The 27,182-nt window shown below is 35.7% G+C and overlaps 1 protein-coding gene across 15 annotated transcripts in view; it reads right to left on the bottom strand.

Moving 5' to 3' along the window:
- Mef2c (myocyte enhancer factor 2C) overlaps positions 1-27,182 on the bottom strand; it is a 144,468-nt gene that overhangs the window by 40,936 nt on the left and 76,350 nt on the right. For 12 of the 15 annotated variants that reach the window (XM_027927971.2, XM_071612429.1, XM_027927964.2 and 9 more), the window contains exon 4: positions 1,311-1,454. In XM_027927971.2, coding sequence (XP_027783772.1) covers positions 1,311-1,454 — 144 coding nt within the window. Of the gene's footprint in view, positions 1-1,113; positions 1,252-1,310; positions 1,455-27,182 lie in introns of all 15 variants that reach the window. The other 3 variants (XM_027927969.2, XM_027927977.2, XM_071612430.1) reach the window with 2 other exon arrangements.

The following is a 27,182-nucleotide window of genomic DNA, read 5'->3' as shown; positions in this document are numbered from 1 at the left end:
TAGGTTTGAGTGTGCACAGGCTATGGCCAAGCATCCATTTATCTTGTGGATGCAGTTGTGGATTTAGCCTAGAGCTTTTGACCCCAAAGATCTCCACGTGTAATTAACAAAGCCTGTTTTCGCTGCAGAGTTGTTCTTAGTACTCAGATTTAAGCTGTTTTGCTAACTTACAAAACAGTGTACTTTTTTGAAAAATAATTAATCACTTACTGAGGAGCTTATGTACAGTGAGGTTCAGACACTAATATTAGTTACTCAGAAAGCAAGAGAGCCTTGGGTATCATCCCTATATGGCACAAAATTAACTTCATTTGATCGATGACAATGTAATAAACAGTATATATTTTTCCTCTATACATGTGGGCAAACAAAATAATACATGCAGAGTTATTTCTCTTAAATATCTGGCAAGGCATATGATTGTTTGTTAGAAATTTTCTGAACTGGTTAAGACAAAATTTAGCCAAATGTTAAAGCATGAAATATGTTGGTGTAGGCAAAGCAGATAATGTTCTGATAAAGCTTTAAAATCACCCCAGCACACAAACGTTGGAATCTTACCATTAGGTTTCATGCAGTCTGTTCCCTGCAGCGAGCATTAGCTTTAACCCTTCAGTGCTGTTGAATTTCATGTGTAGGGGGAGGGGCAGAAGTTTTATTCAGAAATCAGCTTTTATTTAAGTGATGACTGTCATTTTATGTGAGAGAACTGCAGTTCTTCTCATGCATCTGGTCTCAGCACACCATATATCCACGTATTATAGAGCAAATCTTCAAACTTCTTCAGAAAGTGATTCTACTGTTTTACTTATGTATCTTGATTTGTGTGAACTGTGTTTTAAAAGGTTGTGTAAATTCAGGGTGTGTCACACTGATCTTTCTCTTCCTCCTGTGAACTGTTCTACCTCGGAATGAACTTCTCGATGGCAACTCTTTGCAATTATGTAATTTCAGCATCCCGTAGGGGTTCGCTTTCTAAATGCACTGCCCATGGGATGAGATGGCTATTTTATCTGACTTTGAGTGCTTCTTAAAGCAAGCCATCACTGAGAGGGTTAAGGTGTGTTACTGCAGCAGTTATCAGCAGACCAGCCATCTACCTTTGGTACTTACAGGAATTTTATGACTCTTGATCATATTATCAAATTCTTCATTAATTTTTTTGTATTTTTCTTCGGTGCGTGGGGTGAGTGCATAAGAGGAGTCAGGGTCGGGGCTTTCACAGCCTTTGTTTTCTTTCTTGTTCAATGCCTGCCAGGTTCAGAGAAATACCAAGAGTAAAAAAAATGAAGGGAGTTCTGAGTACTTACACACAATCTTTGCCTGCTGATCATTAGATCAATATCTTCGTTAATTTTCCTGTACTTGTCCTCAGACTCAGGGCTGTGACCTACTGAATCGTCTGCATCAGGATCTGGGCTGTCACAGCCATTAAGGCCCTTCTTTCTCAACGTCTGAAATACATAATTTTTGGAAAGTTCAAACCTAGACAAAGGCTGTAAGAGACATTCAGGGATGTTACAAAAGTTCAAGCTGTCCAGTGTTTCAGGTTATTACACATGCTACATTATGTTTAGAAAATCATAGGTAAAAAGCACGATTCATTTCATTAGAGCGTTCATCATCTGTTTAAACAAAAATAACAAATATATTCTTTCCACAACTAAATTCAGTCAATGAACCAAGAGGGTTTCAGGACCAAAGTATGGTGATTTGGAATTCATATGGGTTTTAAGAACTAACTAGTGAAAAACAATTGCAGCAGAATATAATTAAGGTGGCAAACTGCAGCACTCTTTCTTCCCACAGAAAAATCAGAAGTCAGGATGTTGCACAACTATTTTAGAATCTGTGATGACGACAACAACAGAAATGTTGGAAACACCTCTAGTTTGACTCTAACAATGGTGTCCTGGCCCCTTCCCACATCCCTGACAGCAAAAGGGCATATGAGAACACGGCTAATATGCTCACTGAGCACTGACTGAGAATGTTGAGACGCCATGCTCATTCAGAGAATTACTTTTGTTAGAAAGTATATGTGAAAATCTCTATTGAAATTTACAATACTGAGAAATTATCTTCCTAAACATAGGCTGCGAGAAAAATCAAAACAGCTGAACTTAGGGCTTCATTACCCTGAGCTGAGTAAGGGTTCCAAAGAATACTGCCAAGTAGGCAACCGAGTCACTAACTAGCAAACTAGCAAAAGTACCACCCGGTTTTAGCTGAGTAGGAATCACCCTGATACTATCTTCCAACACAAGAAAGGGAAAAGTTGTTGCCTTTTCTTAAAAGTTCCTTTCTTCCTCCTGTAGGTATGGTATGGTCTCAGCTGTCACAGAACGATAAATACTAATATAACACTGCAACAGTTCAAAAAAGTATGAGTCAGGAGGCCTGAGTTTTACCATTTTTTTTTTTTAAAGCTGATGGTTGTCAGTTCAATTGCATACAACCTGATTTACAGAAATGATGCTATATTTTTAGATACCATAACACATCTGATTAATCACATAGCTTGCCATGTTCATTTTTTTTAAGATTTCTTTTTTAGTTGTAGATGGACACAATATCTATTTTGTTTATTTATTTTTTCATGTGATGCTGAGGATCAAACCCAGTGCCTCACACATGCTAGGCAAGTGCTCTATCACTGAGCCACAACCCCAGCCCACCATGTTCATTACTAATAGACCAGCAACATTTCCTAATTTTCCTGGTATTACCAAGATCAGTTACAAAGTGATGCGTACCTTTGTGCCTCTTGCTAATGGAAAGTTCAGTAGAGCTCATCTTTATTAAAGATAGAATTCACATAAAAATCAAGCAAAAGTTGCAACATTAAGCTAAGGAATTAAAAGCTGAGATAACACTCCATTTTTAATTCATGCAATTGGGGAAAATAAATAAAACAACCTGAGTTTAAAAGAGAGTGTCAGTCTGAAAATTTTAATTCTTTGGCTCTTATCAATGTGCAACAAATGTAATATTACTTAAAATTAATTTCTGAGGCACTGAAGATTTTAACTTAAAATCAAACTAAGAGCTACCATTGCAATACATTTAAGATACACTACTACTCTGTAAATATTTATTAATGTTATAGTGGTATAATATAACAAATAAACATATGGTTACAGCTTATTATGTGGTAAAATGTTTGAATATTAAAATGAATATTTTGACACAAGATGATAAAATATACATTTACAATCTTGGGGAATTTATAATTGGTGGGGCCACCTGTCCCCCTATTAAAGATCTACAGCCATCATTTTTGGCCCAGAATAAGTACTTGTAGAGGGTTTTATAATAGTACTCCAAAGGACATCACAATACATTAATAATTTCACCCACTGACTTAACTTCCTAGGCTTTAAACTCATTTTGTTAGCATTAGGCTGAACCACAAGAGCCTTTCTCTGGGTAATAACAATTTGTCATATCATGATGTGTTTCTGTTTTGATATCTGCAAATGTTTACACTTTAAAAAAATGCATCCTATTGCACATTTTCATAAGAAATCACTTGTGTAGAGAAAAATAGGTAAGATCAAGAGAAAACCTGATATTTTTCAAAACATTAATGTTTCTATAAGGCATGTTAAAATATCTTCATACAAACCTTTGGTTTAAAGACTTATGTAATGTGAATTCATAGTCTTAGTAGACAGTAGATTTTTCAACGTGCACCCATGTCTTTAACCCAATAAGTCTTATTGTAAAAATTCTAGTTGTTTTGCTATGCAGACTCCTGACAACAGAACGCAAGGGTTAGGAGAGGCCTATCAACTGTCATTACAATCCATCTGGCACATGCATGTGTGCTAAATATTCTTACAAAGCTTTGAGGGGATAGATATTGTGTTTGGTTTATAAAAATTCAAATATCAACTACACTTTGTTGAATAATCTCCACGAATATTAACTCATTATCTATCAAGCCTTTCACAACGAGTTTACAGAAATCTTACACCAGCCAGTGCAGCTAAATATGAGGATCCAAGCATCAGCTATTGCCTGTGACCATGTGGAGACCACCCTTCCCCATCCAAACTTTCCTAAGCTTGTGAAGTGAGAGATGCAGACTAGATTTCTCCAATTCATATTCAATTACAGTAGCAGACTGAATACTGGGATAAATGAAGTAGAAATTTAAAAAAAAAACTTGCTCTGGGAAAATTTGAAGTATGAGAATATGGCTAAAATATTGATACTTCTTGCAAATCAAATTTTAGTCAAGTGGGAATGTCTATTGTTCAATGAAATGCTTAGCTCCCTGATTAAAAAAAACAATTCGATCAACATCTCACTTTGTACCTGAAGAATTATATGAATTGTTAAGCAAACAAAGCAGGTGGTGTGGAGTCACAAAGGAAACGGCAGTGATGGGGAGGGGGAACAATGACTCACTTTCTACCAATAAATTCTTTTATCTGATTATATTATCTTGCAATGCATACTGCCAGTATTTAAGTAATGATTCAAGTTAAATCATGTTACTTGAAACAGGGCTTTTTGAGACATATAAACGCAAAATTCAAGAGCAAATTAATACTGAGTTCCAAATTCCCATAATCACATCACCAGAACATTTAAAAAATTGTTCAAAAATATTATCCTCAGCTGAGTGCTTGTATAACACATTTCTGCCAAGAACAAATGATTATGGTGGAATTATAAAGCTCTGAGAATGGAAGTGATGGCACAAACTTGAATACCATAGTGTGAATTTGGAGCTATAAGAGCAGTTTTATCTTTATTATATTAAAAATCTACAGCTGTTTAATGACGACTAAGGAATTACTGTTAGATTCAGCCAAGTCTCTCTATTCACAGTAATGAATAGTCAATATGAACTAAAGAGCTTACTAAATGGATAAATAAGCATTATTCCTTCAAGTCTTGTTCTATCAAAATAAAAATCTCTGACACAGGCCTTTGAAAGCTTCTCTGCTCTTTTACAAGTGTGAATGGTCAGGCAATGTATGTACTTAATTGTTATTCTTATAGATGCTACACATCCTCCAGATATATAGTAAATGTCTCTCAGCTGACTACATTTTGAAAAGATTGATTCTGTATGTCACGAAAAAGCAAGAAATCTTTTGAAACCACCAGGTTCTCTTACTAGGCATCTAAAGGAACTCTTCCTCCAGAGAACTCTGTACACCTGGAATGAGCTGGTGTACGGGAGCTAGCCTGCCACCTGAGAGTGACACTTTTGGGGTACATCAATTGACTGCTGAGGCTTCTCGGGTATATTCGCAAAGTAGCGATTGTCATACAGTGAGCTGAGAACAGCCGCTCTTAGAGAAGTAATTAGATTGACAGAAGGTGACACACTCCAAACAATAAATGGGAGAAGGAGTCCAGATAGGTAATCCAAAAACCACGTGGAATCTCTCCTCCCAGACATGAGCACATATGGACCTGTGTTATTACATTTGTTCATCAGAAAAAAAAACTCGAAATATGTATAAAATGATGATGATAGGTGACAGGTGCTTCAAAAATTCTAATGAAATAGATGTAAGGGAACAGATTCTATTTCGTTACTGCAAGGAATATAAATGAAAAAGAATGCCACATGGAGCTCTCATTTCTTGTCTCAGGCATTATGTTATCAACTAGAAAATCCCTTTTCTACACCGTGGTGGTTTCATTCTTAATTTATTTTTTAATTATTATTATTTTTCTCTTTAAAATTATGCCTTGTTAGCAAAAAGAAACACCTAGATTACTGACCTTTTTCAGTTACGAGGATGCTATATATTGTATCAACACTATTTAAGTAAAATTTGGCTTTTTGTTAGAGAATCATCATCACAGAAAAAGCTTCTGACTAGTCAATTTCTTTTCATGTCTGCAGTCTCAGTCCTCTAGAATATATATTTTCATCATCTTTTTTTCTATGCCTTCCCATTGTACAGCTAAAATTTGAAGTCCTTTTGTGAAAAACCCCAAATTACTCTTATTAACCTTTGTTAAAAATCCAAATAACCTCCCTTTCTTCATAGCTAGTTAGTCTGACTTTAGAGGTTTGATGTGTTAAGAGCACGTGAAGGAATTATTACTATTAGTTGCATGAATGCCATGTTCACACAAAAGCCAAGGGAAAAGATATTGACTTAGAAAAGGTAGTTTCCTTTCCTCTGATTTTAAACTTTTTTTTTTTTTTTGGTCTTTCATAGCTCTATATTAATTGTCTATGGGTAATGAGCTAAACAGTCTTTAGAAAGTAGTAAATTCATGTAGGAATAGAAGTGTAGATGAACTGGATGTTAGCCATGAACAAAGTTTCTGAGAATGGCTGTTAAACATCACATGGCTCACAGATATGCCCATTATCACAAAGATGCTTCAGACTCTCCAGCATCAGGGGAGTGGCCACCTTAAGGGTGGTGCTCTGTGACTTATCTCTTCTAACATGTATATAGCAATTATCAAATACCAACTATATACCAGATACAGTTTTGTATCTGAAAGAAGGCAATATAATTTTAAAATAAAAGCTCTGAACTATCCTATAATAATGTACTTAATTTTTTTTTTGTGTGTGTGTGTGTGCTTTCCAGCATAGATCATGTAGGCAAGGGGAGATCTAGTTACCAAGAAATTTCTCCATACATTTCAATAATCAACACTGCAAAAATTGTCTGACTTTATCTTTCTATACCATGGTTCTTTGTTTTTATTCTAGAAATAAAAATGTATATTAAAATGCCACAAAGCTAGTGCAATTGCTAGGTAGATTTTTATCAGATAAGCAAATCATAGTCAATACAGATTATGAGGAAATTAACTTGTACCAATAGGTATTCATTTGTTTTGAAAAAATTTTAACAAGTTGAAAATATACAACCTTACAACACCTTTTTTTTTTTTCTTCTCCAGATTCCAGGCATTTACTTCTACTGGGGAGAGAGGGGAGAATTGGAGATTTTTATTGTTTTTGTTTTTATGTCATACCTCAAAAGATAATCTTAACATTGGACTTGAATTTTTTCACTGAATTATTTTTCGTCTTTCAATACAGAATATAAAATACACTAATTAAAGATTTGAAAGACTTTTAATGTACTAAACATAAGGATATATCTCCCACCTGTCTCCTAATGGCCACAGATTATTTCATATAAACATTTATATGGTGACAGTTTGTAGATGTATTAGGATTTCAATGTGGATGAGATCACCAGGGATCACCTGGCCTTTCCTCATACTTCCCAGGAGGTGAGAAGTAATGTCCATAGCAACTTGCCTTTCACACTGAGGTCTTTTCTCCACCTGGGCTCTTCTTCCATCTCCTCTCTATAGACTTCTCATCACCCAGGCTGAATTAATTTCTCCCCACATTGATGCATTCATTTTATTCTATACATTTTTCTATTATATCCTAAATCACACAACAGTGATCATGCATGTGGTTTACTTCCTTTGCTACCCTGAGAGATCCTTAACAAAGTCATTTAATTTATTCACTTTGGAGGTTCAGTATAGACAGTCTGACATACTGTAGGTGTTCCATAAATGCTAGCTGAATGAACAGAACACACATTTCCACAGTATTAATGTATGCAGAGGTTTCTGGCTGGTTGGAGGCAGGGATGGTAGTGGGACCAGACCCCTTGAAACATATTTGCTAATCACTAATATGTGTCAGGAGTTGTTTGTGGTCCTCTGGATGTAAAGATACTTTTTCTAAATTTGTGATCCAGATTATTTGTTTACATGTTTTTATTCCCATCATCCTGAGCTCCTGGAGTGTAGGGATTGTTGACTAGTCATCAATCCCTAGGAGATTAATAAATGTTTGCAGACTTAATGACAGACTTAGTGGATGGATGAAGAGAACAGAAAAGGATCTTCAAATGTTAGAAAGAGAAAGAGTAGTCTCAGGGAGTATTTTTGCAACTATAATATGTTTTTGTGATCTTATATTACTCTTTATTATGTTAAAATTCAATATTTTGCTTTTTAAGTAACTGTTGCAAATTTACCATGTTTTGAAATACACAGTTGTTAAGCCTGAAAGCAATACAGTATAGGCATAATTTGTACTATATATGAAACTGATTATGACAAGAGCTTCATATCATTGAATGCTTAGAAACTGGGATACTGGTTTAAACATGGAATCTTGAAAAAAGCATATTGAAGAAATCATTGAAGGAAGTCATAAGTATATCTGTGATCTAAAGGGTAGCAGGAAAGAGGGCACAAAATTTAGCATGGAAGCAGAAAAGAAGGCAGTAGTGTTTTCAGCAGAATGTAAATGTTAGGAAAAAAAACACAAAAGCTCTGTAGGAAAGAGCACGGGGAAGTTTTTGTGAATGTGAGTCAGATACTATAAATCTGAAATAAGCATGTTTTAAAATTCTTGGGCAAAGTTCATTTTTTTCCCCCTAATCCTTGGATGCTGGTCTACTGCTCTACTATTCTGCTAGGCTCTGACATTGGTTTTGTTCTGGGCCAACCTCAGCCTGGGGGAATTCATGGAAAATCAGGGTGATTCTAGGGCCAATTGGATGATTCAGACTTCCTCAGGATAGGTCAGCATTTTGAGTTTTTAAGGATTCTTCCACCACAGTTCTCCTGGAACCTGGACAAGGCATGCATCATGAGGCCAGATTAGAACAGGACTGAGCTGGGAAATCTGGCACATTCCAGCCATGAAACACTCCCTGATATCCTGCAACCAGGAGAGATCCTAAGTCAAATACTAAGCAGGAAGCACTTGCATATGTAACAATTGAAATGCATGATAATATACCCAGTAAATACTAATAATTGTTAAAAAGTAAGTTAAGAAAATAAGAACTGTTATGCAAAAGAATTGTAGGTGGTTTTGAAGAATGGATGCTGTTGGTTTGTAAAAAAGGAAGGAAAATAAAAGACAGAACTATAAATTTAAAAAGGTTGAGAACAAGAGAAAAATAACAAAAATCTAAATGCAGGTTTTACGAAAGTATATAATGTGAATGTAACTTCACATGCCAACCTTTTTAGATTGTGGCATTTTACTTGCAAATGGGACAGGCTAAATCTAGTCAGTGATGCTTTAAAAATAATTTATTGGAGCATCTTTTACAAACCATTACCAACTTATTTTAACAACAATAAAAAAGGTGCATGTTATCTTGGATGATCAGATTAAGTTCAAATAATTTTTGGAATGGAATGGAACTCATGGTAGAGCACTTGCCTATGCACAAGACTCTACGTTTGATTTTCAGTATTGCAAGGAAACAAAAACCAAAACATGATTCCATGATTTGGAATCTTATCTAGTTATAAATGCCTTTTTATTCATAAGTTGAGTCAACACATGATTAGTCATTTGAAATGAAAGTAGCCTACAGCCTAGACCTTTTTACTATCATAAGCTCAGGGCTTTCAGATGTATCCTAGTTTTTACAGGAGTTCCCATATCTCTACTACAACACCGTGATTTCTTGATTGATTTTCTTTCTTTCTTTTTTTTTTAATTTTTTATTGTTGGTTGTTCAAAACATTACAAATTTCTTGACATATCATATTCCACACTTTCATTCAAGTGGGTTATGAACTCCCACCTTCACCCCATACACAGATTGCAGAATCACATCAGTTACACATCCATTGATTTACATATTGCCATACTAGTGTCTGTTGTGCTCAGCTGCCTTTCCCATCCTCCACCATCCCCCCTCCCCACCTCTCCCCTCCCCTCCCCTCCTCTCTCTCTACCCCCCTCCATTGATTTTCTTGATTCCACCTATCTCTGTTCCCTTTTCAGCAAAGGTTACAATTTGGCTGCTCAAGCCAGAAGCTCAGAAATCACTCTCAATCTCATCATCTCTTGACTCAACTATCATTACTTTTGCTATTTTGTTTCCCATTTTTGGTTTGTTTTCTGACCTTACCTTCCAGTCAATCTCCTTCATACTTCCAACAGGGCTTAATTATAATGTAAATCTAATCCTATCAGTATTCTCCTTAAAATCCACAGTGGCTCCCAAGAGCCACACCCAAGAGCTTGCACACAAACTTTCCACCTGTTCTTCCCACCTCAATTCCTCTCTTCTCCAGCATGTGGTGTTCTGGCTAAGGGGGATTTTTGAGCATTTTACAAGTCAGATACGAACTTCAAAACACTCTCTGGGTATGTTATTTGTTCCTGTTTGGAATATTCCTGTTTACTTCCCTTCTCTGATGCACAGACCTGAGTCATACCGGAATACCTATTTCCTCATGTCATCACTTGCTCAGCAAGGTTTTTCCTAGCACTCATAGGCATTCAGGGATTCCCTTCTCTGTACCCTTGCAGTCCTTGATTTTTTTGTGTATGTGTGTGCTTTCTATATGGGGTATATTATATTGCCATTTATGTTTTTACATGTCTGTCAGCATCAGATGTCAAGTTCTATAAGGAATGGCATCTCTGGTCCCCAACAAAACACGTGGTTAACATGAAAGTTCAGTACAGGTTCTAGTTAACTGTTCATTGGATAAATGAATAACCTATCAAACTTGATAGTCATATTTTCTAACAGTGACAGATTAATTGAAATGAGCTGTATGGTCTCCCTAGGTAGCAGTGCTATTTATTTGTTTTAATAAGATTATTACATCAACAAGTTAGGCGTTCAAGTTCTGGTAGGTTAAAGCAATTTCTGTAAAGACTTCATGATTACTGCACAGGATATGCCTGTGAGAGCCAAAGACACAATGGAGATAACACATACACAGTGCATGAGGAACAAATGATTAGATTTATTTGCACTTAGATTTTTTTCCTGCTCATGGTCCTGGAGTTTTTGTGGTTGCTGGTGCTTTAAGTTACTGCCATGAGGACATGAACATTTTGAGAACCAAAATTATTTCAAGAGATGTCTCTGTGCATCCTCTATTTCTAGGATTCAATTAGAAACAAGGACATTACCATTGATGGACTTGAGGAATTTCTGTTGGTTGGGATCTCTAGTTTATCATCAGCTTATCAGAAAAGGAGAACATACAGTGAGCTTTCAATAGACATGCAAAATAAAAACTGGGGACTGGCAAATGATTGTCAATTTTTATGATACCTGAGGAGATTCACAAATCCTCATTTAGCAAACGACTCCCAGGATTTAAGTTAAATTGGGTTTCTGCCTAACATGCTTCTTCTACCCCGGGACTCTGAAGGTTCAAGAGAACTAGCGTTCTAACCAGCTTGAGCCTGACCCATCTGGGTTGCCTGAGTAGGGAAACCCTCTCTTCGCCCTTCATTCACAGTATTATATTTTTCATTTCCTAAGTCACAGGACCAACATGTACCAATAACAAATTTCATTCTGGGACAGAGGTGAAAATATTCACTAACTTCTTTTCTATCCCTCAATTTTTTTTTGGTGGGGTCAGGTAACAGGGATTGAGCTCACTCAGGGGCAATGGAACACTGAACATTCCCAGCCCTATTTTGTATTTTTTATTTAGAGACAAGGTCTCATTGAGTCGCTTAGTGCCTTGTTTTTACTGAGACTGGCTTTGAACTTTCATTTCTCCGGCTTCAACCTCCTGAGCCACTGGGATTACAGGTGTGTGCCACTGTGCCCGGCTATCTATCCCTCAATTTTTTAAATGGCAGGTGGAGAGATTCTGAAGAGCCAATTCTGGATGGTATCCTCAACTTCTTCCTCCATGACCTGAGGTTTGAATCTTCTTTTAAAAATTAATTTATCACTCTTCCTAATAAACCAGTCTGCTCTCCAATGAGTGGCTTTTAGCCCTCTTCATTAAAATTTTTGTTTTGGTTATTCCATGGTGACTTACAATGAGATCTGTTCCATCTTCCCAGTTAGCTCCCGGGAAGACTCTCCTGAACCCAAATTCTGAGGGCTGTGCCTAAGCCTGTTACATGACATCCCAGAGACTGTATTGACAACTGTGTTAGCAGGGACAGCTCAATACTCACTTGCTATGATGGGTTAGAGAGAAACATGGTCTCAGGAGTGCCGAGCATTACTGAGATGATGTGAAGACAATATGTAACTCACAGTCACTGTGGCTGCCAGAGGAGGAAGTCTCAGTGTCAGAGAAAACCTCCACAAGAGGAAAGACTTTATCTTTTTTACCTCTATATCCACAGCAACTTTAATGTGCCCAGCACATGGGTGCTACTCAAAAAACAAAATAAAAGAATAATGAAACTCAAGACTACAGAAAACAAGAGGTTCTTATTTAAAGTGGAATTACAGTGGGATCTGAAAACAGAAGCTACCAGTTTTGTACTCGGGATAAATGTTTCATTTACCCTAGCAACACCCACTGCAGAACCCCACCATCCACTATTCTCACTGGTGAATTTAAATTACAAAAGGAAAGAATTGTGTGGACCAGAGTTAATAGAATTAATATGTCCCTTTTATTCCTCCACAGAACTTATAATTACCATTTATTTCATATCATTGCTGCCTGTATTATTGTTTTTATCTCATTTTCTAGATGATAAGATTCTTGCAGACATGAAGTCTCTTGAGGGCTTTCTATCCTTGGCAACTAACACAGTATCTGGCAGTTGAATGTTGTGACAAATCAGTTAACTCCTTTGGACAGGTGTCCTACGGGAGAATACTGCTAACGACGGCCTGGTGACAGACAATAAGGAGGCTCAGACAGACAAAAGCTTGTGGCCAGAAATCCAAGCTTCCCCACCATGAATGCTGAATTTCCTCTCTTTCCTTTAGCCTAAGTAATATTAATTCTGTTAAAGGCCAGCAGTCTTGGTCTCCAGCCTCACTCGTCCTGGTTGTCTCTTTCAACATAAAATTTCTCCTGGGACTTGGTTAATGCAGCATTAATGTTTTCATTTACTAGTTGATGCAATGGCAAACTTCCTGCTTAGTAGACAGTATCCAAGATACAATGAGTGGCTGGGGCTAGACCAGTTAAACCAGTAGACAAGATGCAGTGGAGTTTCATCCAATCTGATCTACACACAGGAAACTCTGGTGAACAAGGCCAGAAAGCTGCCAGATATGGAGGCAGGGGGAAGCCTCCTTGAAGGTTGAAAGGGTTGGCTAGAAGGTAAAGGTTGTCAGGTTTATATGATGTCAACTGGAACAAACCTCTACCTATCCACATTCACGCATGTGCTGAGAAAGCCCCACAGACTGAATCTCCAAAATGCACAGCAGTAAACTTCAATGCCCCTCATTTCATTTTTTTAAAATACTGGTTCCTACTTATTACCTCACCCATCATACTATGAACTACAGTATTTATGGTACTTAAACTTGCAGGAAGGACAAAGTCTAGTCTACTTGTCTTCCATAGGTGTTGCCTCACTGCCACAAAACTGGCATGTGAACTGATAACAGGTGTTAGGTTTTATGTTTAACTTCCTTGGGTAGATGTCTAGGGGACAAATGTGGATGGTTCTCTTTCAACGAGCTTCAAGTAAATAAAAAGTTTGCTTAAAAACAAACATGCCTCAACTCTGTCTCAGCCTTTTCCCTAAAACTTTTGCTATATTTGCATCACTCCGATTGCTTTCATTATTTAAACTCACCCTTCCTGTATTTCTATTATAGTTCTTCACAATCACATTGTGACATAGTTTCTGCCTCAGTCTCCACACAGGACTCAGAGCCTATGCCTTTTATCTGAGTCTCCCTGAGACATGGGGGACTACTGGGCCTTTCGACTTTCATATATTAGTGCAGACTTTGAGTTCATTAATCAAAGGACCACTATTTGCTTTCTTAACAATATAATTATTTCCAGCTGGTACCAGAAAAATAACCAGAGTATTTCTAGGAGTGACATCAAAAGTGCCAGTAGCATTTCAGAGTTAGGACCCTCAGGTTAACTTTCCACAGGGACTTGCCCTCTAGTTTCCTGGCTCATTTGTTATCAGGGATTGCATCTCCTGGACTTACTCTGTAGTTCCTGCTACTTTATTGTATTAATGTGAAGGTCCTTTCTTATTAGTGTAGGAAATTATGAACTGAGTATAATGATTAAATAGGACATAAGTTTTATCTACAAAGAGATTATGAAAATACCTAATACATTCCATCATGTGAAAAATAGGACCTTTCATTCTAAATTAAATACCTATAAATAGAATATATTCATAAGAAGTGTTTTGGAAAGCCTAGTATTATTACCATTGAATGCTGATCAAGGCCTACATTGACTAAATTATCTTATTATTTTAAGGGCAGGCTTAAATTTTTCTAAATTTATATTTCCAAATTAAATTAACTAATAATTAAAACCAAACTTGTTTCAATTTAATTTCCTTATGCTATGAATACTACACAAATATGAATCTATGGTCCCAGAATCTTAGACCTAAGTCATAATTCACAAAATTACATTTCCCATGACTTCATATATTACACAGATAGTAACAGTCTTAGGTTTTGCATTCAGTCACCTCCAATTTAACATGATGTTACAGATGTTAGAGAGAATATTGGAAGATGAAAAGTAGTAAGGGATATAGAGAAAATGTTTAGGGAAAGCATTGAGAATGATGAGAGAGATTATAAACATAAGATAAGAGAGATGATAGATATTGGAAAAGAAGAAATCAGAATTCATGATGGAGCGAGAATTTCAGGGTGCTGTGAAAGAGAGGAAAAAATTAAGTCAGCCCATCAAGTGACCCTTGGTATGTAAGCTGGCCACTCATTGTGTCTGGGCTCAGCATTTTACATTCTAACATAAAGATTTATCACAGGCCATCAGCACTTTTGTTCAGCCTGATATCCATCCTTGACATCAGCTGGGCTATTGTTGTCTTAACTCAGTGTGGTCAAGTAGAGGCTGCCAGCCCCACAGACTGCCCTGTCCTCTGGATCTCCTACTAGCTTTCTCCAAAGAGTTTCTGTGGACTTGGGACGCTGGCCCCTGCAGTCTTCAACTGAAGGCTGTTTTAGATACTATGGTTTCAGTAATTGCAGCATTGTCAGTGGGAATATACAGAACCTGAGTTTTAAGTTCGATGTTTCAATTTTCATAACGTATGAAATCTCAGTGATTTTGTTAGTTCAGTGGTACACTTAAGAGTTTTCATTTGCCCAATCATTTCTTCCATGTTCTTTATTAGGTAATTATAAAAACAACATTTCCTCTCCTATGGCATGAAAAGGAAATTAAACCAGTCTTCTCTCACTGTCAAAATATTAATTTTCTTAATATTTTAATTGAATCTGTTCCTCAGCAATAACACCTACCATTTATTGAGCATTCATCTATGCCAGGGACCAAGTCTGCAGCTTTGCACAAATTTTATTTTTTTCAGTCCTCATAACCATTCTTCCACTATGAATGCCATTCTACAGATGAAGAAAAAGAAGCATGATGTGGTTCAAGAACTTGGGCAAGTCCACAAAGTTAATGAGGGTTAGAATCAAGTTTATGAATCTGTGTATGAGCTCCAGGCTTTACTTTCTTGGTTATTTGCTGGACTATTTTTGCTCTGCAAGCTTGTCCAATTATAAAGACTGCCCAGTGGCTGGGGATACACATGTTTATCATGTGCAATGCTGTAAGTTAAATTCCCTGCACTGCCCCCCAAAATATGATAGCCAAGAGTACGTCTATGTATCCTTTGAACAAAATGCCCAGCAAATCTTTAATTTTTTTTTTTTTTTTGAGTTTCTACATACATAAGCTTTCTGGGTAAAACAGGGTGCAGGTTTATTGCAATTATCAAAATAATATTAGTAAGAAGTCTAAATCTGTTACTAAGAAAACAATTTGCTTGCTTTATTTTGGGGGCACCTTATTTTTCAGATTAAATCAACTGCTCAGCTCTTCAGTTCAATTTGCCTGAGTAGATGAGGAAGGCAAAGTCTTATAACAATGAGATTACATTTTTTTTTTTCTGGAATTGAGGCGATATGTTGAGGAAAAGAAAAAAATTATAAATTTATGGAGAAAATATTATCTCTTTCTGGGCAAAAGCTATGGATGAGTTCATGAAGAAATCTTGTGAACACTATAAAATTTCTTTTTCTAGTCATGACTACACAAACTCTTCCTTTTCCTTTTTTTTTTTTTTTTTTTTTTTTGTTTGCAAAAAGATGCAGGTAGCACTGTTTTTCCTTACAGACCAGATGACAGGATAAGTAAAATAAATGACTGTAAAACTTCCCAATTTTCTTCACCAGTTATGAGGAAGACAGCAAGATGCAATCTTGGGTGAAAATTTCCCAAAGTTCTAAGGAGAAGAGGAAAATTACAGGAGAGTTTCAAGAACCACAAAGACTTGGGATTTGCATCTTGTCAGAAAATCCGAACTGTTGGTAGAAGCCTGGGGAACAGCTGGCGGGACCTGACTCAGCAGAGAAAATGCCACCCACAGGCACTGACTGCGCAGCGAGCTCCCTTGTTTTCTCTGGAGGCTTCCCACAGCTAGGCCAATACCCCAGTCTCCCAGATGGGAAACTGGAGTTTTTGAAAATTGAAATTAAACAAAGTTGTATAATATTTAAAAGTTTACAGTGATGATGCTTGGCTTTTTACCTGGACTTAAAAAGTCAATTTTCTGTTGAATAAATAATACTAACCACATATTAACCACCTAATACTTTCAAAATACCTCAAACAGCCATCATCATCATTCTGAGCAGAATCTCACTTCTTTTTAAAGATCACTGGTAAAAGATGAGGGGAAACATAACCATTAAAAGAGGAAGCAAAACAGGGTTCAAAGTCTGTTTCCATGAGGTAATGCATGCTACTGACTAATCATCAAAGGAATCTGGGGTATACCAAGATGAAGTATGAGGTTAAGGCAGGTGGCTGGGAGAAGTTAGAAATCCTTTTTCCAACCTTAGTGCATTACTTTCTTGTTGAAGCCAAAGGCATAGATAGAGATCGATGGAAGTTTGTTTATCTGACAGAGGAACTTGTGCTTAGTGAAATGGAAGTTACATATGAGTTCATCTGCTCGAACTGCACACATTGGTGAATGTATGAGAGAGAGAGAGGGTGTGTGTGGGGGGGAGAGGCACGCACGCAGGGAGGGAGAGAGGGAGGGAAAGAGAGAAAGAATATGTATATAGCATGAAGCTAAGAATTTTGAAAGAAGTTTCAGTATTATTTCCGGGTAGATGTATTTCTGTGCAGCTATTATTATCTGTTTTCTTTCCCTCTCAAAAGAAATAGTTCAATTTAGTAATCAGGATCCCAGGAAAGTGGGATTGTTTAATGGTAGGATGTTTGCACACTGAATGGTGGTTTCTAATGAAAAACAAATTTCTTCCCCTAAACATAATATAACAATTTGCTGTCATCTAATTTACCACAGTTTTCACTAATATAAATAAAATCTTCCACATTTGTTGGAATTCAATTGTAGCAAGTGCTGAAATGTCTGTTGTTGTTTTTTTTTCCTAAGGCTGATCAGCAAGTGCCTTGATCTCTGCAGCCAGACATCAAGGTGCCTCCTCAGAGGTAAGAATTTGCTGCACTCCTATCAGTAAAAGTAGAACTCTTTCCCCATCCTGGTTCATCTTTGCTAAGTCTTCACAGTGTGAAATAGGTGTGGTTCGAGCAAACATCAGTGGTTTAGAAATGATCTCCTTTCCCCAGTAGCGATATACACTGTGGGTATGTGACTGGAATATTTAAAACACCTGTTCACTTGGAATTGAGCCAAATGTGTAATACATTAGCATGTGCTTGGCTCACTTCCAAGAGTATGTATCATTACTGCCATCAAAATACTGAGGAAGCCAGGGCAAAGATAGTTACAATTTCATACTAGAACCAATGCAAGATATGTATATATTTTTATTGCTAATAATACCATCACACTAAATACCCTTGATTGGCTAGTACTTTAATGAAATCAATTACTTATTTTTTTTGTCAGAAGAGAAGCTAGCAGCATAGGGATATGCAATTACTCTTCTTAAAAATCTCAGTCAACTCCTTGCTTCTCTTACTGTCTCCCTCTCTTCCTCCTCTCCTTCTCTTCCTTTCTTGTTCTCTCTCTCTCTCTCTCTCTCTCTCTCTCTCTCTCTATCTCTCTCACTGTGTAACTGTGACTTTCCTTAGAGACACAGTAGTTCACAGAGGACAACAAGGAATAAATGATATTATCCTAACTCTATCTACCAGAGTTCACCAGAAGAACTTGGGGAAAGCCCTCTGTTTGAGAGGGTTCTACTTATTTTTTTTTTCAACTCTATTTTGACGTTACTTAATAAAATTATTTTGTCACTCATGGTTTTTTTCTTTTACCTACCTTTTCCCCAGTTTTGAAATTTGTATAGTGAGGATTTTATATCTGAAGAAATTCATAAGAAATAGTTATACATGTATTATATACAATGGTTTACATACAACTTTAAAAAATGTAAACACAAAATATACTAAAGCTTCTGGTGTCCAAAAGGTATGTGTTTGTATGTGTAAATCACAGTAAAAGCTTAATTCTTACAAAAAAAGGCCAAATGAGAGGCTTACTATCTCTATTTAACCACTTCAGTGAAGGTTAACAAACTTGCCCAAGATCAGAGTTTATTAAAGTGGTAGAATCCAGGTGTGTCTGACTCCCAAACTCACCTCTGCTCATCTCCCATACCACACTGTCTTACATTATAAAGCTGGACTTTCTTTTCTTTTTTGGTACAGGGATTGAACTCAGGTGTACTCCACCACTGAGCCCCATTTTGTATTTTATTTTGACACAGGGTCTCACTGAGTTGCTTAGTGCCCCCCCATTGCTGAGGCTGGCTTTAAACTTGAGATCCTCCTGTCTCAGCCTCCTGAGCTGCTGGGATTACAGGTATGTGCCACAGCACCCAGCAAGCTGGGCTTTCTTTACATGTTAAAGCAGACTTTGTAGTCTACACAGAAAAGTGTAAGTGGTTTTATATTTTGCAGTATAAACTACACCCATAATCCTGATCTGTTCAAGTGTTTATTAAGAATGCACGTATTATATTGAGAACTTTCAAATTTATTGTTTTTGATTTCTTCTTTAACTTTATCTGGAGAGTTTAAAATATACTGCCTGTGGTCTCTATAACTGGTGATAAATAGCCCTCAGAGAAATGATGTGTACATTATCAGTGTAAATTGAAGTTATATGCCTATTTCAAAAATAATTTGTTGGACATTGGAAGCATAGATATTTACAGGATGACGTAAATAGCTTAAAATATACTAGTGAAAGGTTTTAGGTTTTCTAGCATATACTACTCAAAATTAAAATATTTTGGCACTTCCACTTTTGAACTGCACTGCTTCTAGAGATCGTTATATTTTCGAATAGAACATTCCTTAAGAGTTGGTTGTCATTATTCCATTCTGCTTGAGATATGTTACCTTTCTCATACCTATTTTATTGCATTTAATTCCACACCAAACATTCAAGCTCCTGATTTACCTGTCTCCTTGTTCCCATTTGCTTTACCCTCTGTCTCTTCCTGTATGTGAACACTCTATTCCTATAAAACTAATATTTTTCATGACTTTATTCCCTTTCTTCTTGCGACTTTGCATAACTGGTCTTTTGAAAGGTCTGCCACATCTTTTCATCAGTCTGTACCCACTTTTCTGATTTTGACTTTTTTGAGCCTAAAAAATGGCAGTCATGGCTGCCTTTTTCTGAGTTTTAAAATATTTTGCTTCCTAGCAATTATTATCACTTGATTACATGTGTCGTCGTCATCGTCATCATCTTTTTTTTTTTTTTTTTTGTAACCACCATGGTAAACCTTACTATGTGCAGGCTTGGTTCCAAGTGATTTACAAATACCCGTTCATTTAATTCTTACAGTGACTATGTACTGGGTACTATTATTAGGCATCATTTGCAAATGAGGAAATTAAGACACAGAGAGTTTAAGTAAGTTTCCCAGGATGTACAGCTAGTCGAGCTGTGGAAATAGGCTAAGAACTCCAGCAATTTATCCCCAGAACCAATGCCCCCTGACACCATGCCATGCTGCCTCTACCAAATATTTCAGTTATATTGTGACTCCCATGGGTAGTTTTTACCTTAGCTACACTAATTTTTATGAGGTCACAGACCATGTCTTCCAAACTTCTCTCTCTTCTAGCACCATTATGGAATTCTGTGCATCCTAGGAGTCTAATCATTGCCTGAATAAAAACATATACAGTAAAAGTAAAAAATAAACTTAAAAAATTGAAAGACCACTTTTAGATTTGAAGGTAAAAATACAGTTAGAATTTTGTATGCATCAATAATTCACAAATAAATCTAGTTGCATTGATTATCACTAATGAAATAACCATATTGATTTCTTTCTATTCTATTTGATGGTTTTAACTGTCATTTTAACATTTGAGCAAAAAGTCATTATACTTTCTCTTGTTTAAGCCAATCCACTTGTCTTATTTTGACTTTATTGTAGATAGATAATATTGTGAACAATAATACCCAAATCTTAGGAGGAAGTCAAATCAATATCAGCTACATAATACATAAAGGATGAATACAAATTTTATAGCAAAGAAATTAATAATTAATTTATATCTGTTTACTGTAACAAAAATTTGTCAACAGCTTTTTCTTTAGTTGAATCGTGCTTGAGTCATTATATCTGAAAGTAACAATTTAAGGTGAAAATGCTACTAAAGTAATATTTAATGTTCATGAATGTTACAAAGTGTGGTATAATTCATGAACTGTTCTTTCTATATTATAGTCTAGCAAAGTAACTATAGCACCTATCACTATTATATTCTAGCAATATTAAATCTTTTATTTCAGCAATTAAAAAGAGCCAGTATTTTTCACATTACAAAGGTTTTGCTGAAGAGTCAAAATTGAATAATATAACATCAAAGATAATAGTTTCACAAAACCAAATTTATCCTGCATAGCAGAAATGACTCAACAATGAAAATTTTGTTTAAAAAGTGTGCATATGAAAGGCTTTGTCCCTGGAATAGAGCTCTAAGTGGCTCACTATCTAGGTTGAAAATGGTTATGCAGGATTGTATGTCCTATTTTTCCATGCCTGCAGTAAAGATACAATATGGGAATTCAGCTTGGTAATTACTAATACACCACACAGACACAATTACACCCTGTATGCTGCATAAAGGAATCACTTGTGGTCTGCATCCATTACAAAGAGCAGTAGGGGGCCAACATGCAAGACGACAAAATGCTTTACAAGACGGAAGGAGCCCAGAAGAGTCGATGTACACAGATACAAGGACTTTGATTCTTCTAGCAATGATTTAAGCCTCTTTTCATCAATTATAGTCCTGTGTCTCAAGAGTCTTATCACCAGCAGCATTACAGGAACTGAACATAACAATGCTCAGACCCATATAACCCCATGAACTGTACTGACAGTTCCATACCCTGTTGCTATGTTTGACCTGGTTATTCAGATTAGTTAAGCAAAACAAAATGAGGAGCGGGGAGCATTACCATTGCAAAACCCAGTCTATTTTTTAAAAATATTTTTATGGGTTACTCAGAATTCCATTTCCTGAAACTGAAAGCCACCCTACTCTCAAAATGTTATTTTTTCAAAGTAATTTCTACTTCATTAAAAAAAATTGGAAGTAAAAATCTACTTGGGTGAAAATTATAATGGTAAGAAAGAGAATAATATTGGTTTATCAAGGGGATGTACTGTCAGCAGCAGCATTTCATGTCAAAGGGAACTAAGCTAGAATGAGTCAGCTGTTCTCCAGCTACAGTGAATCACAGGAATAATTTTCTTTCTGTGAAACTCTTTTAAAGTTTTGAGTTTGGGAGCAGTAAGAGGGTTTTTTATTCCAATAGTTTCCTCTTAATTATTACATCATGTACATTAATTTACAGCACTTTCATTTCTGATGCTCTTTTAAAATGCATCTTACAATTATGAATTTTTAGGACCTTACAAAAGTTAGTTATGGCAATTTGTCACATTCTGTGAAACAAAGCCTTGTCTTTCAGAAAATGTTTACAACCTATGAGGGGGGAAAAAAGTATCCTGGGGCTAAAATGTTTATTGGCACCTAGAAGTCTGAAGAGAGAGTCAGGCCTGTGGTTTCTGGAGGCCACTTTATCATCACCCACATTCTCAAAGGTTTCTCTGAATGAATAGAACTGGATTACTCAGCCTTCTATTCCACGCCTATTCCTCTCCATTTTCCTTGGCACGACTGAGAGCCAGGCTATTTTTAGTTAAGCAGTTTTCTATTTTTAGACAACTGCCAGTTAGAAGACATTTGTTAGGGAAAAAATTAAAACACACACACACAAAGGGAGGAGGGAAAGAAGCTTCCCTCCACATATTGTAAAAGCAGCCTTCAACCTGTAACTCCAGGCATTTCAGCTGCTTTCAATCTTGGAAAAATAAAGAAAAATTCAGAGTTCAGGGTTTTAAAAATAAACCTACCCTCTGGCAAACAGACCAAAATACAACAAGCTGTTACTATGTGAAACAGTGACTACGAAAACAAAGAACATTCTCCAGTGATTAAACTGCGAGAAAAGTTGAGGAACGATTAGGTTATAAGAATGCTACATAGGCATGTAACAATTTTCCAGCATCTCAGCCAAATGTATCATGTTTTAGAATTTGTAGGGGGAAAATAATTCATCTGTGAATTTAAAGGAAGGATGTGGGATGCAACTCTAAGGTTGAACCTTTTATCAAACTTAAAGGCAGTTATATTTACTGCATTTTTCTAACATTTGTATTCTGTGGAATTTCTCAAGAAATCATAACCATCTGTTTGTAGAGTAAGTATAGACTTAAAAGTCCAATGCCAACAGGAAAACAAAATAAAGGCTGCTATCTATATATACAAGTAAGTGTGCATATAGGTATATACATGCATTTAATGTCTACATATTACTACACTTACATTTATCTGCATTTAATGTCCATGCACTTAATGTCTATCACAACATTTATTAGTCTTTTACTTTAAATAGGAATAAATGGCTTGCAGACTGCTTAGCATATTAGCTTATTCTACTTATCATTCAAGGTCATGCTTTCGTCTAAAATCCACTATGAGATGTTCTCAGGTGATCACAGCTGTAATTACTTTCTTCTGCCTCTGTCAGCCTACTGCACTTCAGGTCTCACTATGGTGCTGATAATTGACTATGTGAGTCACAGATGCATCATCAGTAACTAGCACAATGCCTGACATGGTCTTCATACTTATCAATATATCTGCTGAATGAAGAACAGATCCTGTGTGTGTTTTGTCCACCTGAACTATTGGCCCTGGAGGTCAGTAAATATGTCATAATCATTGTATTTCCCAGGGTATAATGCTTTGCATAAATACTTCATAAATACTTGAGGAAAAGAAAAAAAATCAATCCATTGACTTTCATTAGAACTTCTTAGTTTATGTAAAATGTTATAGTTACTTATATAAAATTCTATTTACTTAATGATAGACTTATTAACATAAAAGGTTATATAATCCTGAATTAAGTGGTTACTGATTTTCTCTCTCTCTATGGTTGTCACTTTTTATTCCCTGAACTTTTATCTTGACTTTGAAAATAAAACCAACGTTTATAACTGAACAGTTTACCATGGGCCCTGGTACCTTTTATAATCTGTCAGTCCTTAGAGGGAACTCAGAGTAGACGATACTAACACTGAGAATAGACCTGAAACCCAACAAGAAAGGTTATATAATTTGTGTGATGTTGCTATAAATTTTTTATCTTTCCTCCAAATTTGTGGGGCTTTTAAAGTTCTATTCCCTAAAAGTAAAATTTAAAAGATGAACTCTCATAATAATGCTTTAAATAACACTAGAAAAACCACTATATGGATTTCTATTTCCCCACATGAAATTAATTCAGAACAACCACAGCTAAAGAGACGAAATTACGAATCCTGGATGAAGACAAAATTCCACACATATCTAATTTGGAAAAATGAGAATAAACAGTGTGCATACACGCTTTTATTTTTTCCCCTGCTGGAAAAGTTCAGAAAAGACCAGGCTTATTTCTACTTTCTTACTACTCATCTTCCCTGTCCTTCCTCCATTTTCTCTTCTTCCTCAGAGTAATTTCAGGCTCAGTGATCTCTCTATTCTTTCATTGTGTTCCACAAAAATCACATTTATTTTAACAAATATTCTGTTCCTTGAATAAACACTGAGTGGCTCAGTTTTCCTAACTGGGTTTCTCTGCCCCAGAAGGTTCTGATGCACCGTAGGCATGTAATAAATGTCTGCTGCAGGAATACAGGATGAAATAACTAACTGCTCTCCAGTTTATGTGTCCTTCAGTAGGATGTATCCATCAATCATCATGCCAGTTATCTCAGCGAACGAGTGTGTTAGATTGACCACTTTCACCATTTACTTCCCTGCCCAATACAAAGTTTCCTCGATGATGAACAGTTCTCCAAGGGAGCCACTACTCTCATACAGATATTGAATACTTCAAGTATGATTAGTCAAAAGTAGGACTTAAACTTGTAGTTTTAATTTCAGTTTCTACAGCCACATATGACTAGTGACTATCTTATTGGTATAGATCTATTTCATTTCATCTGAAATCTGATTTTATTATCCAGGAAGAATTCACATAACAGAAATGACTTGGTTTGTAATTGTTATACCATGGAGGCTAAATACATCATTTATTTGCAAATCTGTACAACAGGACTAGGGATAAAGATCAGTGTTACAGTACTTGCCCAGCATATCCAAGGCTCTGGGTTCAATTCCCAGCATTGAAAAAACAAAACAAAACAAAAAAGTGTAACATTGAAAGAGGTTCAGTTTTCAAACAAAAAAGAGAAAAAGAATGGAGTTGGTTTTAGCTTAGTAGTTTATGCTCAGGGTAACTCTAACCTCAGTTTTTCTATAACATGATTTCCTTGGGGGAAATGTAATGCTATTTGTTTATGACTAAGTAGTAATCTGCATGCTATTTTGGAAAACAAATGTATCTAATTCAGAAGCGGTGGAAGAGGAGTTACTATTATTAATTCATATATCAATTTTCTTGTAAATTTTTAAGATGTAAGAATAAACCAAATACCCATTGTACAGCTTACTGTTTATAATGTTTCTTATTCTAGAACAGTAGCTCTAAATAGTTACTGAGTTTATTTACTAAAACATAAAGATAAGAGATTTAATTGATATGAAGAGGCTTTCAGAATCTAATTAACCTCACAGTTAGTCATTAACTCTATGACCTTTAGAAATAATTGACAGAGAATTTTTTCTCTTATGCAGAACTTCCATCATATGGTTAAATTTTAAGGTAGCACAGAATACACAACACCATGGAGGAGTCTGATTAAATGACGTGCCAAGTAGCTAGTGGTAAAATTAGATGTATTCACAGTAATATAATCTATCCTCCTACTCTGTTGTGAGTTTTATCAAGTCTCTTCCCGAATATCCTATGGATTCGTTTGACTATAGGAAAAGAGGTTCGTAATTTAAAAACAAACCCAAACAAAACCAAGCCAAAAATCCAGCAATACAGTGAAGAAACAGAAATAATAAGCATTTCTTTGATGTTGTAAGAGCCATTTCTTTTATTCTGACTCTAGGAAGGACTAAAAAAATTTACTAAATCTTCACTTTTGACTATTTCATTATATATTCAGTAACAAATCTTGAGGAAGTAAGAATGCTCTAATCTTTCATACTTTATTTGATACCTGTAAAAACCAAACAATGTTATTAATTTATTTAAGGTGCTATGGATGACTAGGATGCAACCTTAGGCTCCAATATGCTGCTACACCGTGAGTTATACATGCTGTGAAATCTATAAATATGACTAAAAATTGACAATTCTGTTCTAAGCTTAATGTTTTTTTTTCCCTTTTCACTTTCAGGTATTACTGGGGAAACACACACATGAGGACCTTGGTTTGCTCTATCTCAAGAAGGCTCATGTAAATTAATAATACTGGTAAAGAAGTTACATTACTGATAGAGGTTTGCATTTTCTATTCCTACTATTAAATAATTTTCTGTTGACTGTGTTAGTACTAATGCCTACAAACATTAGAGCTATGCAGTACTGGAGATATGAGAGAAGTTCATTTTGTTGCCTTGTACACATGACTTAAGCAATCTAGTATGCACACTATTGTTCAATAATGATTATTTTCTTAATAAATGATATTTGAAGGAGCTTTTTATGTTTACAAAGCATATGCAAAGTAAATAAGAACATTATTTTAAACAGAAATAGTTCTTCAAATTTCATATATAAAATCATTGTGATATACTTTTGAGAAACTTGAATACATTTAAAAAATTTCAGTCTCATTTGTTCTTTTAGACTTTGGGAACCAATGCAAATATGACTTACAGGTATTGGTAAAAATATTTACAGATATATAAACAACAATGAAAAATAAGCAAAAACTTTTTTTTCCCCCAAATCACATTTTTACCCTTGTCTTTGGAAGCTTCAACATTGAAGGTTTAAATCTTTATGGAATATACTAATAATCTGTTCATTTTTCAAACTATCAATTAAAGAGCAATTATATCCTTGATTTAACAGAGGACAGAGCAGGCTTGCTGACTCATTAGCAGTAAGAACCATTTCAATTATATTTTAAAGTAAACCTAAGAAGAATTTGTAATGCATTTCAAGAATATTATCTCTCTAAATTCTTTCACAAAGAAATAGACTGTTTTCCTGAAGAAATTAAGTTACTTATTATAAAGTTAAATACTGGGTCCAATGTTGCTTCAAGTAAATTTAAGATAGTAACAAGAAAGATTTATCATTTCTCTGTTCATGAGTTTCAAATTAAACGAACAAACTATCCAGCTCACACTACCTAGCTTACATGGTCGGGGCTGATGGTCAGGGATCCTGGTAAGACTGGAAAGCTTACAGGTGTTTGCTGACCAGATAGTGAGTTTACTGATTGACTCTGTAGTTGCAAGGTTAGGAGTAAGATGTACTTTTAGTTTTGTAACGAATGTTTAGTTCTAAATTAGTGTCTCAAAGTGAACATTTGTACTTTGGATCTAAAGTGATAAGGCTACTCAATTTTTCACAACGGAAATGAACTCCTCATATTTTATATGAAGAATAAAATTAGCTAAATAATTAATCTTGTCATTAATTTGAGAAAAAGATTAGTTTATATGTCTCCCCTTTCACATTTTAGTCTTGGAACAGTCTTATCTCATAGAACTTCTGTGATGACCCATGGGTTCCATATCTTCCCTGTTCA

Source organism: Marmota flaviventris, chromosome 5 (genome assembly GCF_047511675.1).
Source record: "Marmota flaviventris isolate mMarFla1 chromosome 5, mMarFla1.hap1, whole genome shotgun sequence".
In the NCBI taxonomy this organism is placed as follows: Eukaryota; Metazoa; Chordata; class Mammalia; order Rodentia; family Sciuridae; genus Marmota; species Marmota flaviventris.
The sequence above is the reverse complement of the archived record's forward strand: the minus strand, read 5'-3'. Positions and strand labels throughout refer to the sequence as shown.